General features: G+C 47.3%; 1 protein-coding gene across 1 annotated transcript in view; it reads right to left on the bottom strand.

Annotated features, from left to right (window-relative positions):
• CADPS (calcium dependent secretion activator) overlaps positions 1 to 21,441 on the bottom strand; it is a 245,719-nt gene that overhangs the window by 5,886 nt on the left and 218,392 nt on the right. The window contains exon 30 of the mRNA XM_019536711.1: positions 18,952 to 19,059. Coding sequence (XP_019392256.1) covers positions 18,952 to 19,059 — 108 coding nt within the window. The remainder of the gene's footprint in view (positions 1 to 18,951; positions 19,060 to 21,441) is intronic.

The raw sequence follows: 21,441 nt of genomic DNA, 5'->3' as shown, positions 1-21,441 counted from the left end.
GAGGAAGGGTACTTGAAGGCTGAAAGCTTCTCCAGGTATACAGTTGGTTCAATAAATATCACACAAAAACCCTTTTCTCTCACTTTTGGACCATCATAGCTACAACACCACTCCAACCCTACTGCCAATAGCGCTACGTTTAGCTTGTTTTGTCCCTCGTGGATGAAACTACTGGTCTCTCTGTGACCACCTGTTTTGTATTTAAAACCTGTGATCAGATATCCTGTTAGTCTTTCCCTCCTCTGGACAAAATGGTCCCAGTTTTTCCAATATGCCAGGCTGCCATCCCCTCTACTTGTGGCAGTTTCAGGGAAAAGAGCAGAAATTCATGATAGATATTTCTTGACCAGGTTCGGAGGAAGGTCATTTTGTATCTGAAATCTTGCCTTGCCTATCCTGATCCAACAAAAGATATCGTTTCACCTCGCCAATCCTGCCTCTTGCCTGTTCCTTGGACCATCCTGGCTACAACACCATAACAACACTGTGGAAGACATCAAAATCTGCTATTTCAAACAGAAAATTTACAGCGTGAAGAAAGAAAGAAGCCAAGGCACACAATGACATCAACTTCCTAAGCTTTTGCAGGAAACAAAGCATCTTTCTCCGAGGACTTACCGTCCTCAACAACACTGCGTGCCACATGGGGAGAAGATTTCTGGCAGTCCTTAATCTAGAAGACAAAGGCACGGCGTGATCTAATAGCTGGAAGCTAAGCCAACATCGGACAGGAAATAAGGCACATTTGAACAGTGAGGGTAACTAACCACGGTGCAACTTATCACTTACTTAGGGACGTGCTGGTTTCTCTGACGCTTGAGGTCTTTACAGTGAGACTAGAGGTCTCTTTCAGAACGATAGTTCTCTGCCTTGTTGGAAGTCCACAGTGCTCCCGCTGGTCTTCAAACCAATGGGGAAGACACTGATCCTCCACAAGGCCCAGCAAAGAGCTCAGGAATAGGGGGTGCTCGGATGGTCTAAGTCACCTGTGTGCCACTCACTGGCTACAGCTGGCACAGACCCCTAGCACCCTTACCCCATACAAACACCCCTGCTTTTCAGAGGCTTCCTTTAGCACCCATCCCTTTGGCCTAGCCTTCCCCCCAGTCTTTGTGCAGACTTCATAGCACGTTCAATTAAAATCGGACTCCACAGAAACACTAAGCAAAGGAGCATGCAGCACTGGGCATGTCCTACAACCTGCTGCTGCTCGATCTCAGCTTTCCATGAGCAACCCACCCTGTGTTTATGGCTGCCTCTTGCTGCGTTCATATTAAATAGGGTCTCTTGGGCCCAGAGACCTGCCTGTTGTTCCATTTATAGCATGCTGTGTTCACCAACGATACACAGCGTAAATAAAAAGCAGCCAGCTTTGCCTTGAAAGGGCAGGGCTTCCCAGCGTCACTTGAAGCTACTAGGAGGACAGCACTCAGAGGGAGCACATTTACCCAATTGCTCCCACATTTCCAAGTGTGGCAAGTTTGCTCTGAAGTGCCCCTGCTGACCACTGGATCTGCCTGTGTCAGCTGTGCACTTTAGGCCTGGGACGCGCAAAACAAACCAGGTCTTTTCACGTGAGCCAAACCTGGGGGATGTTCAATCTGCACCCTGAATCAGGCGCCACGTGCTGTCAGGCTCCTCCTGTGGGTGGACGAGCATTTACAAATAAAACTACAACTGAGCAGACCCTAAAACCCTCAGACCTAAGCGCCACGTGCATGTATTAAATGCATGAGGATGTCCTGCCTACCAAGGCTCAGCTATTTCAGAGGAGGTTTGTGCTGAAACTAAGTCAACACACAGACAAAGTACAATGTTTTATCTTGGTCCTCTCGCCTGCCTCCCCCCTTCTTAAGTCTGCTCGCTCCTAAGTGATTTGCTAGACTATAAACAGCGGAGTGACTGCTGAAGCCCAGGGGCCAGCAGCAGGACTAGGCCATTTAACACTACAAGGATGCTATCTATCATTACTGCATCGTTATATTTTTAAAGACTCAAGTTTCCCCAACAGCAACAAAACATTAGGTAAAGAAGAAAAGAGGGCTGCTGTCTTGCTTTGATAAAGTCCTACCTCCCCGTTCAGGAGGGAGAAGAGCCAGGCAAAGTCCCATTGAGGCAAGTCCCAGCCTCCTGACTCCTTTCTCCACTTGGGCTGATTTCTGCAGTCCCTTTCCCCATGAAAGGACTCAGTTAAAAGAAGCTCATGTCTAGGTTACAATTACAGGACTGGGCCTGATGACTGCAAACAGTCAGCATGGCCAGGGGCAGCCCAAGTTTTCTACTCGCGCTTTCCCGCCTTGCTCCGTCCTTGCAAAGGCGAGAGGTACGGAGCAGCCCACGAGAAGGTGCCGATGGGCGACTGGCGGCAAGCTTTGGCTGTTGCCTTGGCGACAGCCCAGCCTGCCAAAGCCACAGGCTCCGTTTAATTTTTTGAACGCAGGAGCGCAAAGCACGATCTATACGTCGCCGGAATCGCAAGCTTGTCTCTGAATATATAAATTGCAAAAATTGATATGAATAAATCTGCAAGTAGCACACTGACTGCGGCACGTTTTCTCAAAGACTGCGCCGGGTTCCTGGGCTTTTCGGGAGGTGGTGTCATTACACATACACAAGAACATCTGCAAACTCCCGATTTCTTTAGTTCGCTTTGAATGGAAGCATGACCTCCTGTTCCTTGCCATGAACCTTGAGTTCACACTCATATTTTACATGTTACAGGAAGCCACAGCTCACCCCAGGGGTGCTGCGAACAGCATCTCGTCAGGCAGATGCAGCACTGGTTCTTAATGCACCTGAAGGAGCCGAAGTCTTCATTCAAAAGCTTACATACTAGTAGCTTAAGGTCACTTCAGCTTTTGTGAAGCATCGGACAAAACCAGGAATGCTTATAGGGCTGGGTTGTCAGCAGGATAGCAGAGGGATTACAAGAAACCTGTGACTCTGCCTCTTTCTGCCTTTGCTGGTAGTTTTTTTGTGTGTGAACAAGTGCCATACAACAGATTGAGGCTGCTATAAAGGCCTGGGACTGTGCAAGAGAACCCTGCTGAGCCTCAGCTGTGCTTGCAATTAGCAATAGGCATGAAATGATTATTGTTGTGGTGGCTGATGGCAATCTGAAGTGACAAGTTTTATGGGGGAGGTTGTAGTGGGGATGTTCAGCAAGTTTCTGCAAACCATTCATCGAAGGCTGCAACACAGTTTAGTCAAAGCTATTTTATGTCATTCAAAAGGTCTTACAAGTAGGCTGAAAGAATATTTTCTGCTCTCTGTGCCTTGGAATGGAGTTTTTCTAGGTCAGAGATTCTCTACTGCCCTATTTAGTGTCAAAAATACCCATTCGCCTCAAATTAGCAGAAAGCTTGTAGTTAAGGGCGAGAGATTAAGCATACAAAATTACTCAGCAGGTGACTGTGGGGTGGACTTGGGGGTTGAGAAGTCTTTAAAACTGACTACAAGACATTATATACTTCTGACAAAAGAACATAGTAATCCTACCTGCTTGCTTTAACCACTGTTGTTTGTCTATTATTATGTGCTTTAATGCTCATGAGAGCAAAACTACTGGTGATACTACTCAATTACCATAGTAACTCTCCCCTATGACCTCTTATTTCAGTACTTGCTTTCCAACCAGAACCAATCCAAGCAGTTCAAATATGTTTAAAACTGTGACATCCCCTGCACGGGAAGACACCGAATGCAGGCTGCCCTGCTCTTTGTCTGGGACACAAACTTGTTTTGAAACGTTGAAAAGAGCCTTTCAAACGGACCTTTGAATTCTAGGTGTCCCAAAGGTAACGGATTCAATGTCGTGATGCTTCTTCAGCCCCAGCCGGGATACAGGCGGTGCAAAAGCGGGGACCGCAGTGAAGGGGAGAGGAGAGGAACACGCTCTGGGATGGTCCCAAGCTTTATTTCTACATGTAATGGCACATTTGCTTTTAAATAGCAGCTCTCTCACAGATACTAGAGCCGAGGGGGAAAAAATGTTGCCCATTCTCTGCTCCACGAGCCAGATCCTCGGGTACTGCAGCAAGCCATCGCCTCCACGAAGTCAGGTCAGGAGACCAAATTCCACCTCTAATGCCCTCATAAGCATTCAGAGCAGCAACAATTCCTCTCTTGCATTTCCCTTAGGAAGGGAAGTATTTCTGCAGCCCTAGGAAGCTTTTAAATCTGCTCGTCAGGAACTGAGCCTGCACACAGTTGTGGATTTGCTCTGCACACACACTACATACATGAACCTATGTGAATCCAGGACCTGCCTCGGCAGACTGCCTGTCTAGCTCCACAGCACATCAACATGAGCCCTGCTTGCAGGGTGGGCCATGCGTAACCTCTGGCTGCATTTCAGCATCCCCACATGCACGTGGACCCGAACTCCGATGACCGGCTCCTTTCATACCAATAATGGAAGGCCATCTGCTGTTAAGCAAGCCGCGCTGAAGACTGTCAGATCCTCAGGGTATCGGCTGAGGGGGCCAGGTGGGAGTTGGCTGCTTCCATCACACCCCCCTGCACCAGAGGCCAGCAGCAGTATGGAGATTTGCACCATCTCTTGAAACGCCAGACCAAAGTTTCTCCTGAGGTAGGATACAGTACTCGAGTGGCAGCTTATCCTGGGCTTCTCAGCAAAAATAAGTGAGGTATGGGCTACCTAGAGAATGGCACATGTGCAATGCCATTCCCCGGTGTCCATACCTGAGCCTTCAAAGGATTTCTTCTCTAATTAACAAGTTTTTCCGCAGCCTCAGGCCCCTTTCCTCTTCTTCCAGGTCCTCTGGGTACAGCTCCCTCTGCAATGCCTCAGAAACCTCCAAGGCAGTGGCTGAAGGACAGCACAGCATTTCTTTGCTGCCTGGAAATGGCCACGAGGCCTCCATGCTACTTCTTGGCCCTTCCCATCTGTGCTGCCACTGGATGGCATGGCTGACTGTCCTACCAAATGATGGTTCAGCCCATATGCCTGGGAAAGCTGGCATAGCGCGGGACTGCTCTGGCTTCGGGATGGCAGTGGCCTGAAAGAGTCACCGCCCCCTGCGTTGGCAAGGGGCCTTTCACACCTGCATCTCCGCAGGAAGAATCACCTGGGCAAAATGGCTGGCCCCTCCTAGTCCTCTGCTCCTTGCAGAAATCAGTGTAGAGCGGTACGGGATCAGGTGGGGACCTGCTATGCGTGGGCATACATGACAGTGAACGTGAGGTGGCAGAGAACAAAGACCATCGTGCTTTACACACCAGTGTGTGGCACCTTATTGGCTGGGTCACTACTGTGCACCAGCACAAGCCAGATGCGAGTGGGACAACCTGAAGCCATTCCAGCATGCTAAGCTGGATGGAAAAGGGTGGAGGAAATGCCATGTCTTATGCCCCTCTGACCTGCCACTTCTCTCGCCCTGCACTGAATGGGGCCCAGTGCTCCAGCCCATGCCCCATGCTCTCATCTGAAGCTCCAGGCAAAAGTGCTGCAGGGCAGAGGAAAAGGGCCTTGAATTTCCAGGCACTGCAGCGACAGGCACCTTAGAAAATCCAGCACAGTCACACGAATGCAGTCACTATGCTGAGGAGTTGGATGGTGGCAGATGAAGTGGGTGGAAGGAGCGGCTGTCCCCCAAAAGACTCCCAAATCAAACCCTGGCCCTCCATTGTCAATTAAAAGATGGGAGCAGAGAACCTTCTGCCACAAAAGGAAAAAGAAAGAAGAACATGTCTCCCCTGCTAACATATGTTTTCTGGATTGAAAGCTGAGACCTGCCCACACAGTAATACCCATCCCACTTGTTCATAAACTCCCCTCCCCTCATTTCTCAATGAAAACCAGGCTTTTATTATTAATTTACACTGCCATGCTCAGGGGCCTTCTTCTCTCCATTAGAAACCTGATCTCTGAGTCACTGTTCTACTGAGGTGAGATTATCTTTCTGAGCAAGGCAGCCTATTTTTTGCAGCCACACACACACGCTGGGCCAAATCTCCATTTGGTGTAACTGGGTGCAGCCTCATGTGTTTGTACAGTCTACCACGTTGGGATCCTAACCCGTGACTTAAGGCTCCTATGTGGTCTGAGCATGGTCATCATCCGTAGCGGCCTATGATGTCTTGCACTTGCTGAGATTGTGGCCCCATGCTAATTCTTGAACTTATCTGCAAATGCCCAGGTCCACAGCACAACACAATCTGTGGCTATCTGGCACCTGAATATTTTTGGATTTTGAATCCGAGAAGTCAGCGAGAAGTTACCATGCTACAGATATCAAGATTAGCGGCACCAGATCTAAGAGCATGCAGTTAAACAGAAAATTAGGGATGAGTTAATGTTGTAGGCATTGACCAGCTAGTCTTACTATTAATGCTCCCAATAAAAAAAAAAGCTGCCCCTTTTATGCGACAGAATAAGAAATTAAACACTTGTGGGCTCATTCTAAAGAATGAATGAAATTGAATAAGCTACCTAGTACTTGAGATTCACAGCGAGTGCTTGAATAGAGCAAACCTCCTAAGTTGAATGGATTGCCTTTTGGGACCAATTTGTCTCTTTTCACTCTTTATTCTTCCTTTTTTGCTGACAGATGTACAAAGGCGGAACTGCGCTGCGCAGCTTATCTACATGCACCCACAGCAGCTGTCACTTTTGTCGAGCAAGTTAATCAAGCAAATGCCACCATATCCCACTTTCTATAAGGAACAACATGTTATAGACAGTAGTCTTCGGGGGGGGGGGAGGACTTTATTTTAACTTTGATTAGCTTGAATTTTTTTCCCCCGTGTGTGTGTATGTGCGTGCGTGTGTGTGTTTAAACCCAAGTGCACAAACCAACACTTTTGTTGTCACTGAGAACAAATATTTAATATTACTTTAAGTCTAATTTGCACTATGTGGGAGAACTGTCCAGGTTTAATTAAATTTAAAGGACTTTGGGACATTGTTAAAAAAATAAAGAAAAGAAATAAAGAAAAGCGTTGTGTTTGTGTTAATGCCTGTTGATAATAATATCTTGATTGTCAATCTCTAAGCCAAAAAAGATTAGGCTGGTAAATACTATTATCTGAATGCCACAAGTGAAGTGCTAGCTTCATTTCCTTCTGCTTCTCCCTTTGTGAAGCAGGTTGAATCGCTGGTTGTTATTTATACATTTTCTTTGATAAAACCAACTTGTGTGGCTGATTTTTTTTTTAAACCGTGCCTCATTAAGTACATAATAGCATTTATGTGTGGGTCTTTCTGCTTTTTAGCCTTTCAAGCTTATGCTTATATTCCTCTATTACTACCATGTTTAGAAACTTCAGATGTTCACAAACAATTGGTTATACACCAATATTGTATATATCATATTCCTGCCTATTACTGCCACCAGACTATAAAATAATACAGCAATCCCTAAAAAGAATATAAAGAAGCTCTCCCTGTGTCATACCTCTGAGCAAGTAAAATAGTCTACAGAGTACTCCAAGTATATCTGAACCTACTCGAAGAGTAAATTCATCTTTTGGTGTCACAGACCCCACAATCATGAAACGTTACCTAAGAAGTCTGCAGGCAGTTGCTTTTTTGTTATAAAACAGATAGATTATTTCCCCCACAGCTCATGCTAAACTTTTATGCACTATATATATATATATTTAGAAAAATGAAAGTTGGTAACGAAGTTTTTTTGATAACAGATTGTGTTGTGCTAGTTTACGAGGGAGCTGCAAGTTGGTTATGTTCAGAAACAGAACGCACAAATCAGAAATATTTTGGATACACAAACTATTTAAGATCCTGCCTAAGGGACTTTGCTCACATGAGTAAGGACTTCAGAGAGTAAAGGTTTTGCAAGACTGGGCTTTATGTTAGTGAAAACTTTCCTCCTGATATGAAACGTTTCATTTTTCTTTTCTTTTCCTTTTTTTTTTTTAAACTAACATTTATCTCAAAGGAAAAGAGCTTGTAAAACTGCTTTAAAAAGCATTACCACACTTTTTTATTTTGTCACACCATTAAAGCACTCTATATATCTGTACTCCATCATACACAACAGCCATAGCAAGATCTTGTTGAAATAAACAGCTGAACTGCTTTCCCTAAGGCTACAGACTTACATTTCAGCAAGGATTTAAAAAAAAAAATACTGTAATGATTTCACTGCCGCTACATTTAGCATAATCCCCTGCAACTACACTACTCAGTAATTTCTGACCGTTCCCCCCCCCCGCGTATTATATACCTTAGCTGTGAAATCTCATTCACATTGAAAACTTAACCGGGGGGTGTTATAAAGTCAAAGGGGCTTGATATTAAAATCATTTGCATTGTTATTTAATAATACCACAGTGTTGGCATTACATAATAGGGTTAAGCTCTTACCCTGAACTATTAATCATCTGTCTGAGTCGTAAACGGTATTGAATGACATCAGTTTTTTTTCCACTCTCTTTCTCCAAAATAAACCACAAGAACTTTGTGGGAATCGTGTACGAGGTCTGCCTGACACAACACATGGGAGGGAATCCAGAGCGAAAGCTGAAACGCGCACACCGTTGCGTTGCAGCCCAGCCAGTGCTTTGCAGTACATATGGTACCTAAGATCACCCACTGCTTGGGGACCTTGGCAACACGGCGAGTTAAGGATGGAGTTTCACCCTTAATTGGGTTGAAGTTGGATTTGAGGGAGTCTCCTGCCTGCCGCTTCCATTGGTGTTAATGGAAGTTGCATGTAAACCTCCCCTGGCGTCTCTATAGAACGAACTCCTGCAACGTAAATTTTCAGTGCCGTGTTTACTGGATGAGATATGCAACTCCCGTTATCACTGAGAGAAGGGACATGTCTAACCCACTTGCTCCTTCACCAATGGCTTCCTCCTGAACGTTGCTGAGTGCAGGGCTGGTTTGCTGGCGGCTGCTCTGCATATACCTGGTATTAAACTAGACATTCTCGCAGTTCCTTTGGCAGGGACTTGTGTCCCGGGACATTAAAATGCCACGTGTTTGTGTGTGGCAGCACCTAAGCACATAGAAGTGGGGGGAGGATCTTTAACTCTGAGTTTCAGTGCATCTGTAGACAGCCACCAGAGCCTCTGTGTTATCCACGCACAGATGCTCATTGCTCATACACACCAATTGCAAGCACTAGCTCCTGCCCCTTCCCCAGCCTGGGACTAAGTGGAGCCGCCTGGGAAGCGACACAGGCCAGTGTTCTTGTATCTCGTTCATGCTGTCCCAAAGCCACGTGGTGGTTTTGCATGGTGGACTCTGCACACTTAGACCCTTGCATAGGATTTGGCTACCAAACTCCCATCCAGCTCCCGGGGACACCCTGCCATGGGCTTGGAAGAAAAGCAGCAGGCATTCAGATGGGGAGTGCCAGTGCAAAGAGCAGCTCCATGCTGGGAGTGCTCAAGGCAGCCTGATCTGATTCCAGTTGACTTCAACGAGTTTTGGAAGGGGCTTGTCGTCCCCAAATAGACATAAGCCACATTACTCATGTGTGCAATCTCACTGGGTACGAGCAGCGAGCCCGTAGTGGCCTCGGCAGGGGGCAGCCACCAAGGAGGGAGGGTTTGGAGCCCTAACAGATCCATGCTAAAGGAGAGTGATATCTTTATCATTAATAACTGCATGATTAATTCATGGAGGCCTTGCTGGCCCGCTCTGTGTGGGTAAAGCCAGCATCAAGGGCTCTGAAGCAATTACACCTCCTCTCCCAGAAGACATCCATCCTGTCCCCACGGGACCCGTCTTCTGTTACCTAGATGTCATGATGTGCCCCGTCTCTGCTCTCTGGACTCAGACCCAGGCAGACCCCTGTCTCTGGTGGCTCTGCATGGCACAGCTATGGTACTGGCATCTGAGGCTGGTGGGGGGAGGTTGGGAAACAACAGCATCTGGGATCACCCTTTGCACACCCCAGCACTGAAAGGGAACGAAATGCCCAGAAATAGGTCTTTAGGAGTGAAACTCCCAGAAGTCCAGGGCACTCCTTCGAGAGGAGGATGCTACAAGTGAAGGAGTCTGGCATTGCAAAAGCTTTCAGTGGCCAAAATTCCAGTTGCTGTGTGGCTGTGCTTCCTGCAACTCAACAGCATCAAGCTGGGGGCTCAGTCCTAGCTTAACCGCGAGCCAAAAATGCCACCTTTGGCAGTGCCAGGCTCCCCCATGCTCCTTCTCCTGGGCCCCTGTGTATTTCCTGCTGCCCTGCAGCACAGAGGAGGGGAAGGTGCCTGGCTCGGGTCTTTGGGTTTCACGGTCTTGCAGCTCGTCATTGTGGCAGCCACTTTGGAGGTGCGGCCTTCCTCCTGGGTGCTAAACAGGGCTGGGGTTGTGCTCAGTATTCAGCCCGTTACTTCCTCCCAACACTCACAATGCCTGTGCCTGGGATGTGACCACCTGAGGACCGATCAAAGATGGGACAGCCATGCATCCTGCACAGACACTGGCTCTGAAATGGCTTCTTTTCTCTTTACTCTCTCCTAAAAACAGAAAGGGGTCAGCATGTTTGACCCAAGCCCCTCCAGAAAGGGTACTGGCTAAACACAAAACCCACGCAGCATTTTCTGGTGTCAAGTGCCTCAGTCAATGCAATATAATAGTGACAGTGCTACTGGATGCACTGCTGATTAATAAGGTGCACTATAACACTGCATGTTGCACAGTACTTCCACTGCCTGGGTTTCTTTGCATTTTTACACTGGAACTGAATCAGGAGATGTCAGCACGTGGACCTGGTAACCTCTAATTGAATCCTCTTGTACGCCCAGTGAATTGCAAAAGGAGGAGCTAACGGCTGCCAGTGCCTAGGTATTCACTGCGAGCTGGAAATTCACTGTGAGCCGGGAAAAAGAGATCCCCTGTGTCACCGGCGGGGGTCCAAGAGAGAGGCTTGCCTTTTCTAGCGCCTGCTCAGCATTTTTGTGCGCTGATATCATAAGTCCTGCCGGGTGAGGCTCAAAGGAATATCAGGGGAAGGAAAGAGCTGCCGACCAAAAAGAATGAAGTGACCTATAGCTGCTAATCTCGCATGCACCGCTGGCTCACGCACCGGCACTGCGAGCGATTGTCTGGGGCCACAGACCAGGGAGGGAGGGGTGGGAATTACACAGTCCCTCATTGTCCGTGCACAAGCCCAAAGCCTTGTCCCCACATGAGGGGTGGGCAGGGAGCTTGTCCCGGAAAGTGGTGTGACAAGCCCCATCCCGCAGGCCGGGGGGAGGCTGTAGGGCCGCCTGGGCGACCGCTGCTGCCTCAGCCCTGCTGCTGCCACTCCGGGCTGGAGCCCCCGGTGGGTGACTACTGCAGCCCAGGGGGGCTGGGGCCATTGGCCTGCCCTCTCCCCACCTCAAACAGGGTTTTAGGCCAGCAGATGTGTAGGTTCCCAAGGACCCACCACATGCCCAACAAGCGTCCACCCCTCTCTGTGCTGCACAAGCTCGAGCCCCCTGTTCAGTGCACGGGGGGGGGCTTTGTGTGCAGAGAGGAGTGGGTTGGGGCAGGCTTGCCCAGGCCGATATAGGACCTTGGGGGGGTGGAAGGGAAATGCACTTGTTGATTTTCAGCCATGGGCTGAGCTTTCTCGGGTCTGACTCCATTGCTAAAACATTGTCCCATGTGGATATACTGGCTTTTTGGTGCTAGGTGTATCGACAATCTTCACTTATAAACTCTGGCCCCACACCTGCAACCAAAGCTTCAGCCTGAGCGGGGGACTTCAGGATTCTTAGCAAATGCAAGGCTGGACCTTGATATTTTCATCCAACTTGGAGCTTAAACTAGCTAAAGAAACCTCCCCACCCCCCTAGACACCAACATAGGAAGCAGATCTCGCCCCGTACTACATGCACAACCTGCATGTACTGCACAGCTACGATTGTGTGTACTGCACAGCTACGATTGTGTGCGTACCACTCTAATCTGACAATCTGTGCTGGCTAAGCTGGAAAGCCTCTGGTGCTAAGCAAAGTGACCTCTCATAGCAGAATGCAGAACGCTTCGCCTTCTGCGATGCAATGCGACAGTGCTAGTTTTTCACACAAAGTCCCTTGGTTGGGGGTCTTTTCACGGCAAAAATCAAGCTTTTTTTTTTTTTTTTTTTGCTTACAGCTTACCCTGAAAGAAATATTCTCCAACGCTAAAAAGTACCACGCGCATTATGTTAGCAAGCCTAGGCTGACCTTAAAGTAACGGAGCAATCAGTCTGACTTCTTAGAATGATTAATGGAACAATCTCCTCTGCAAAAGAAAACAAATTAACTGTCTTCACCAAATGTCTACTGGAACACGAAAAGCTGTTCTGATAAAGACATCGAGGAGGAATAACTCTTACGAGCATGCAAAATCCAGCAAGAGATACAGGACTTATTTTATTAAGACTCTCCTCAAAATAAATTAAATGAAACCCACTTAACTGACTATGAAAGAATAAAGCTTCTTAAAGAAACGTGCCTTATTAGGTAAGATGCTATGTGCGAGCTTGGCCTCACTACCTTGGGAAACCTGCATCCAGCCCCATTCAGAAAGGAAATCGCCCCCCTCTGCTTTGCTAGGACGAATAATGCCTATTAAATGCCTCTGGCAGCACAAAAGAGGAAGAAAGCTGCCGTGAAGTGGCAGGGGGGTTTGACAACGTGCCCTTTTTGCTGCAGACCCAAACCCAAACACAGTGCACAACGTGCCCTGTCTTCAGGGCAGCAGTAACTGTAGTTGACTGCATTTGCCACTGTGGTTTACTTTGCGGCTGCTTTATTCTGCTGCTAGGAGGCACAAGACCTGCACCCGACTGTCCCCACTCGAACGCAAACGTTCCCATCAACGGGAACCTGCCAGGCTCAAACAGCAACATGTTTTGCCTCTGCTGAAAAACAAGTTCTACCGGGAATGGCTCGAAAAAGGCAGCGTTTCGAAAAAGGCAAGTTGCTTTGCCTTATTTTCTTCTGCTCAAAATTCACTTCTTCTTCAGCAAAAACAACCGAGACGAAATAGCACAGTGGATTCCATCTTGGCCTGGAAGTGGGAGAGAATACCCTAATGAGCAGTCTAGCTGTGTAGGAGGTAAAATAGTTGTTGTCTCTGTCTAAGAGCAAGCAACAAATGTGGCTGCAAGCATTTATTAACGCCCAGAGTCAGTTCTGGGATCTGTTTTTGCTTGCGACGCTGCAGCCCTGTGTACACGGATAATTCTGGCTTCCACAAACACGAGTCCTGATAAACGGGTTGCCATGCCAGGGATGTGTCTGGTGTGGGCACTTGACTTCTTTCCTCCATAAGTCTCTTTATTTAGGTGAGCAGTCTCAGCTGAAGCCATCGGACTGCTCACAAGAGCAAAGGGCTCCCGTACGTATATGCAGGGAGCCCGCTCGGATGCGTTGTAATTCCAGCGTGTCCGAGCAGACTCAATTAATCGAGTCTGCTGGAGCATGCAAAATACTGCGCTCCGGTAGCCTCCAGTGTCACACGTTTCAGCATTGCCACACTTCAAAATGGCAGTGGGGCGCTTTAAACTGAAGCTCGTTCAATGAGCTTTAGTTCAAAGCACCCCGCCACCATTTTTCAGTGCAGGGACGCTGATACATGTGACACTCCAGGGGCTTTTAATTAGTGTGGGTCTTGGAGCTGCGCTAATTAAAGCACCCCCCTCACGCCTCCCCTGTATAAATGCCCAAAGTGTTTCCTTACCTACATCGCTTGGTGCACGACTAGTTTAAGTCACCAGCTCAATTACTGTCCTCCACCATTGTCTCCTACTTGTATCAATTAGCCATCAGTGCAATTACAGTTCAAAACCCGGGGCCAGCTCCTGAGCCAGGCATCCTTAGGGGCTGTATTCCAGCTTGGGGAAGATACCGAACAAGCTATCCGAGAGTCTCTAGGCTGGGGAGTGCTGGCACAGTCAAAGCTGAAGGCAAACATCCCTCCAGACTGTCCCGAACCGCCTATCCCCGGCTGCCTTCTCCACGCCCAAACCCGCTGGTTTCAGCATGGCTCCGTGTCAGCACACAGGCATCTGGATTTTTCTTGCAAACACAAACAGGCTCTGTCTACCCACCCCTGTCCTGACCCCCATCTCCGAGTGCCATGTACATGGTGACAGTGAAGTGGTAAGTCAAGCCGCCTGCACAAAGCACCAAGCACTGTAACTACTCCTGCCTTGCTGGGCCCGTATCACTGCATGATTAAGTTCTTACCAGACTTTTTGGTAAGGGCAACCTTACTGATCTGATAACTGCCAAGGACAAGCCAAATACGCGGAGTCAATCTATGCACGTTTAATCCCTAGAAGGCAGATTAAGTGTATAATTGACCCAGATAATCCATATATCATCTCCATGCCCATGTCCGGTTTAGGCAGACAGGAGGCCCATAAGAAGGCTATCAGGGACACAATATTATCATGGCAGTGGATTTCATCAAAGTCAGAGATGGCTTTTTAATCACTGCTCTGAGATGCTGCTAGATTTAAGCAGATGAACTAGCACTAAGCACATCTGTTTTAATCCTTATCTTCTACTCAGGCTGGTGTCTTCAAGAAGTACAAGGAAGAAAAAAAATAAATTAATTTCTGTTCAGGTCTCGCAGTCTTAGGAGCTTCTCTAGATGTTTTGATCTCTCATATCAAAAGCAGGTTTTTGTTTTCTTTCGGTAAGATATTGAATTAATCAGAGAGAAAAATGCCATCTGCGCTCTTTAGGGATGCCGGAGGTCTGCATGAGCATCCTGAAATTCACACTTGCTTTCTCTACCTGCAGTAGCCATTTGTATTCTCCGGTGACTGCATGCGTTTTACCTCAGCGTTTTGCTGCTTGGACAAAATTTAGGCCAGTATAGAGTGTATCCTCCCAGCCCACCGCATAGTTTTCCAGTCACATCGTTTTTTACTGGCCGAAACCACACATACAGGAGGTATGGCTAATGCTGTACAAAACTGTCATTCTGAGGCCTAGTCCCTGCTGGCCAAATGCCCCGGAGGGAATTTGGGCATTGTAAACCGGAGTCCTGAAAACCACAGAGTGAAGAGGGCTCAAAACCTGGCAGGAGCTGCCCGGAGGACTGCAAGATCAGTCCCATGGTATTTCTTCCCCTATTCCCAGCTGGCCTGATAGCAAGCAACCTATGCTACTGGTGTTAAATGATCAAATGTGTCAAAAGATTATCCTTCTGAGAGAAAGCTGCAAGCAGCTGCTTTTCATCCACCATGGAAACAAGCTTGTAATCCCTCTTTTTCCAATGGATCACCATTTTTCAAACCACGTGAACATGCACAGATAGGCACATCCACCCGGAGCATGAAAGCACGCCACGGAGGTCTTCTTACCTCCTCCTCTTCCTAGCTGCCTGTCCCAATGGGCCTGATTACAGCATCTTAGCTGGACAATCATGTCATTAATTTAGCACGACAGGCCAAATCAGTAAGACATGTCAGACTGAAGCACCACAAAAAAGCTAGTTAGCTTCTGATTACTGGAAGAACTTTACAGTCAATCTGTTCTTCTGGTGACCCAGAGAGAACAGATTTCAAAAATTAAGATGATGACTTGATTTCAGGGAAATACCTGACTAATTTACAGAATAAAGGAGATTAAAACATAGACCACAGAACGACACGAAGATAATCTGCAAGCAACAGTATCTGCCACAGAATACAGTTCCCTAGGCAGGAGCTGCCTGGACAAACACTCAGCAAGGTGACAGGGTGAATGAAGAAGGTAGCAAATCCTAAAGGACCACCTCAAATATTTTCAGGTCCGTGGTACAACTAGTGGCACCTGGCATTTTCTAAAGAGGACAAATAAATGGGAAGAGCCAAAGGAGCGTGCTGGAGGCTGGACTGGAGACCACAGGAAGCTACAAATGACACAGAGCAGATAGCAGACCAACTTAATGCGCCTGGTCTAGCTCCCATCAAGTCAATCTGAGTTTCAGTAACTCGCAGGGGAACAGGGTCTAGCTCTCCTTTCCTAGCGCCAGTCGCGCAGCCCTCCTGAGTTTCGGGGGCTTGCGTGTCTGCCACAGGGAAAGCAGCTATTCATGGCAGAGGGAGTCCCGTGACAGACTCAAAAGGGAGGGTCAGACAGTCCGCGGAGGTAAGTTGGCATTGCTGCATTTCAGCCGATGGAGCAATGTCAGCCCGCCCCAGAGAAAATGTCACAGGTCAGACTCCGAACTCCCTTGGCCTGGTGAATCCCGACACAGTCACGCTTGACACACAAAGGACAGCAATATCAGCCCTTGCTAAATATTTATAAATGTAATTTTGCGTGACTTGGGCTCCTGCTTTCTTAAAGCTGTAGCTCCTGGAGCCGCAAACCCTGCTCGGGACCCACTGGCTGAGGCCCTGGGATCAATGCAGCAGGTAAAGGCTGCCATGCTTAGCTGCGTGATGCAGACGGATGAATATGTCAAGCCTGATGCACAGCCACACTCTGCACTAACTCCAGGGAGAAAGTCAGGCTGAGTTTGCCTCTGGCTGCACGTTTGTGCCCCAGATCATAACCTAGACCCAAACATCTGTAAGAAAATATATAATACCACCGGGCTGATCCTGCTGTTATGGAAATCTGTGGGTGCTCAGCACAGAAGGATAGGGGAGCAGGCCCGGGCACTATATTTAGGAAAACAGGCTCAGACAATCCGAAATATGTATCAGTGGATGCAGCACTGCCAGCCAGGGAACACCCCGTTTTGCAGACACTCCTGGGAATGGCTATTCAGGGGCCTGACTCTTCAAACCTTCCCCACTGGGCACGCTGCATGCTTGCGCCCATCAGCTGCCACCGTGCTTGGCATTATGGGTGGCCAATTTAGTAGCTCTTTTGCTGCTAAATCACTTGGTGCAGCCAGCACCTTATCTCTGCAGTGCCAGCTGAACTTGGGAACTGCTGGCTTCCTCCACAAACCACTTTCATCTCAGGAAGAAGTCAGCCTGCCCACTGCAGGCACCTGGGAGTTGGCCCGTTTGAACTCTACTCCGTGTAAACCAAAAGCCCAATCCTGCTCAGCTTCCTCAGGAGACTCATCTGACTGAGATGCATGTGAAGAGGGCCATCAGGATGCAGTCCCCAAATCGGATGGCCACGGTACCAGAACCAACTGCTTTCCCATCATGCCGCTGCTGACGGCACAAAGCAATGTTTACGCCCCGGTGTGAAAATGCTAAGGTTTGTCATTACTGAGAAAGATCAACCACACTTCTCGGCCTGCTGGACTAGCAAACGCCAATTCATGAAAAGCAAGGGGGCAGGACAAAGGCCGTCCCGTGCTTCCGCCTTTCACCCAGGTGCCCCTGCCTTTTTTTTTTGTTTTTTGTTTTAATCGTTAGCGTAACACAAATACAATACAACAAACCTGAATGCGACTGGGTCAAACTGAAAAAAAACAAAACCCCCACGTTGCAATGACACACGTCCTGAAGTTGGAGAGAATGACGCGGAAGGCTGAAAGCACACCGACGGCAGTACACACACCGACTGCACTCAAGACACACCAGCTGCAGATCTTGGGAAACTGGTTGAAGAAAAGGCAACTTAGGCATTGAAAAGAACAGTCCAGACGATCTCTGAAAATGTGACTGCCCCGGGAATAAAATTCAGCGCCGAGGGGCAGGGCACTCGCAGACCTGCTGCGGGGAGGGAACCGGCTGCTGCGTTTTTTTCAATGCCCATCGGATGGGTGATTTATATCTGGCATTCTGTGCTTAAAACTCTCTGAAGAGTGAGCGTGCATAGAGCATTAAGAAGTCACTAGTGTGCTTTATGCATGAATGAGGCATTCTCAGTGGATATGGGTCATGCTAGTAGATGTACACAGGAAGATTATTTGACTCTAATTCATGCCACTTGATATAATGTGATAAAACATTTGACATGAGAGATAAGTTCCATTTTAATCTGATAGGATATCAGTGAAAGAAAGAGTGGGAATTATAAAGTAAGAAGAGGTTTCTAAGGGAAAGGGAATGCGAGGAAAGAAAGAAGGATATTGAATAAAGGAGGAGTTTGGGGGGGGGAGGCTTCCTTATACGCTGTGGAAGCAAATGAGCAAGTAAACAAAGCATATAAGGTTATTGTAATTCTAGAGCTAGAAGACTGAAAAATGATGTTGCAGAGAGGTGAAAGAAAAGAAAGTCTGAATGTAAACTGCTTCACACAGAAATCAATATATAAAGAAACATCCTATAAGAGACTGAAGCACTTGTGTGAAGTGCTTGCCTTCAACATAAAACCTTCACTATACAATAGCTACAAGGACAGAAAGTGTGTCACACGACAGAAGCAACAGAAACAGATAAATCCTTGGGCATGCATTCAGATTTAAAACAAATACAGACCACCGGGCATCCCGGTCAGTGTTTTTGGGGAAGTTGGGTGAATGAAGGGGGTGCAGCCGACAAATAACTCTGGAAATCCGGATCTGCCCAAGTTGCACTACCATTCCTTTCCCCCCTCTGGACCTGGGGTTTGACACCCTGGTAGGGTCCTTTCTGAAGTATAAAACTACAGATTTTTTTTTCCAGCTGGGTTTTGGGTTATTTTTTTTCAATATAAAAATGTAGCCCGGCAGAGTCACATGCAGGCTTAGAGGGCTGGGCAGGCAGAAACCATTAAGTAGTGTGGGAGGAAGGTAGCCTCACACCTCTGCCCAAAATCTGGCTGGGGTTTTCAATGAGGAGAACAATGACCGAGATGCTCCTGTTACAGAAAGGTTTCTCACAAGCTGGACATATTAAAGTGGTGGCTGAGAAGACGCCGTTACCCTGAAAACCACACACATAAAGACCAGGACACGGTAGACCAAAGTATAGATTTAGAGTAGGCAGACAGCAGATAAGAGCCTGAGTCAGAGGGAAAGGAAAGATTTTTTGAAAAAAAAATCTATAACCAATCCATTGTCTCAAAATGTGACTTATCCTCCTGTCTTATTTTGTCACATTTTGGGGGGTCTCCTGCTTGGTTTCCAAGGAGGAGAAGGCATTTACTTACATCAAATAACCTTTCTATATACATCTCCTCATTGACCTTATCACGCAGCACATCCTGAGAGTGGCGAACAAATGTCACATAGGCATCGGCAACATCCATCCCCGGCTTCTGTATGGGAAAAAAGAAGAGAGAGAAAGAAAAGCATGAACATCTCCACGTGGGGCAATGCCCTTACTCCTGCTGCCGCGGCTCCTTTTCCCCCGGGCTGGCTACGGCACTGAGGCTGCTGCCGTTCACCGCTCTCCCTTTGAGACCTACGGTATCGGGACCTGGCAGCACAGCTCGCCGCTTTGTACGCTGCCACGCCGCCTGTGCTGCACACGATCCTGTAAACACACTGGCTCTTTCTCTTTTTGTGCCTAGAGGGAAGCCACTCGGATGAATAAAGCCTTTCCTTGACACACTGATGCCGGGAAGTTCTCTCGCTATGTTTGGTATTGTTGACCTAATTAGTGAAACAACAAATCACGCTGTGGTTTTCCAGTGTCATCTTCTATATGCAAACCCTCTATTATGTGAAGTTCGAAAGCTAACACCCAGCCCTGGTCTCCTGTTTCTTCTCCTAAGATGTGAGGATGCGTGCAGTCTTTCACATTTTATCATCCGCACCCAAAAATAAGCACATTTCTTTTGTTGTTTGGGACTTAGATTTTAGCTCGCCGATAGCCTTCCGGTGTAAAATAAATGAGTGCAGTCAGAAATCAGATTTCCCCAAACTGCCCATGCGAATGTCTGTGTCAGTGCTAAGCTTCTCGGATGCCCTTATCTACAATTGTGCTGGTTTATATCTCTCTATATACTCACTGCTTTTTAAACCTGAGCGTTACATTTGTGGAAGATGGTGATCAGGTTGCTATTTTCTCAGCTTACTGTAGTAGACAGAAGAAAATACACTATACAATCCCTTGAGTTCGCACCGCTTGATATGCTGAAATCAAAGTTATCTCAAAGGAAACCCATTAAAATACTACAACATGAGTCATTACAAGAGCTGCCACAAAATCTAAAATTTCCATGGCACATTGTAAGTTTGTTAATAACTAGTGTCATTAGTTTTCATTACTGTGATTTACCTCAGATCACAAAGTATCGTTTCTCTACAAGACGTGATTGTCAGCCGCTGCAAATTGAAGTTAGTTAACACTTCTGTGTAATTTCCAGGGTGAAAATGAGGACAGTTTGGAAAGCAGTAGGAAGGTAGCTTTTTTTAATACAAAGCAAACAATTATCAAGCAAAAGGCCGGTGCTTGGCCCTTGGGATGCTAGTAACATTTCTTAACACCTACTGAAACAATGACAAGGTATTAATTTGAAAAACAATGAGGACAACACAAACGTGGCAATAGTCAAGCGTTATACTTTCAGGCAATTTTCAGGAAACCGACTGTGCCCGTTTCAAGGTGGCACTAAAAGAGTTGCAATTTTCTGAAACAAAACAATCCTGTCTCTGGAATGGGACTTAAGCCCCAGGGGTCATCCGTTCAATAGTGGGACATTGCCCCTTTCCTCTAGAGAGGGAGCCCATAAGCAAACCTGCTTTTCTTGACGCTGCACTGGTTCACCGCTGAGGATGCGCTGAACCTGGCCCCCAGCGAAGTGCGGGGTGGGAAGAAGCTCCCACTCAAACAGGCGTAAATGAGCACTGCTTCCACTGAAGTGAATAGGGTTTGACCAGGAATCAGGGCCACAGGCTCTAAATAATTTACTCCGGGCTTCAGGAAAGTAGAGGCAATTAGAAGGCCTCCACTATAGAGCGAGGAGTCTAGATGCCAAGAAAACCGGGTCCTAAATGGGACCTCCCCAAGTCCTGGCTTGGAAAGCCTTGGGAGACCTCTGGCTTCACATGTCTATCCCATCAGCTCCAGTGGGGTCTGCAGTGGTCTGACGGGGGTGCAAAATTTGGACTGGGATATTTCAGTCTGCTCGCTTTTTTATTTAGATGTCCTCAGAATCTGCCTGCATACCTACCCTGGTTTATCGGTTGTAATCCCTTACTCCAGCCAACATTCATATACTGCACTTAAACTCAATTTAAATGTAAATTTGTGGCATCCTAAGTGCTTTGTCTAAGGACCTGAAGGGCCCTCATCCTTATGAGTCAAGCTCTAATTAGAGGAACTGAGGTACAGTTTCCCTTTAACGACTGCAAAGATGGAAAACATGGTTATTTTTGTCTTTTCATCAAAACTCTTTGACAAGTATACAGCACTCACCACCTTTTCCCTACAGTTAAAATGAAAGTCGCTTTCTGAAAGAGTAAAGTACATCAACAATTAGAAGAATAAAAATAAAATAAATTAGGCATGTACTGGTGCCGTCTGGGCACGGTCTGGACTTTTCCAGATGACGCTGTGTTATCCTCGAAGGTGCCAATGAAAAACAATTATAGGAGGGACTGTTATTAATTTTCCACAGGGATCGAAGCTCCCTAGGTACATAGGAGACCCATTCAACCTCATGAATAGCCCACTGGTTAAGCATCCGCGCCTA

This window comes from Crocodylus porosus, unplaced genomic scaffold, assembly GCF_001723895.1.
Source record: "Crocodylus porosus isolate Cpor-Errol unplaced genomic scaffold, CroPor_comp1, whole genome shotgun sequence".
NCBI classification, from domain to species: domain Eukaryota; kingdom Metazoa; phylum Chordata; order Crocodylia; family Crocodylidae; genus Crocodylus; species Crocodylus porosus.
Note: the sequence above shows the minus strand (reverse complement) of the source record. Positions and strands in the feature narration are given on the sequence as shown.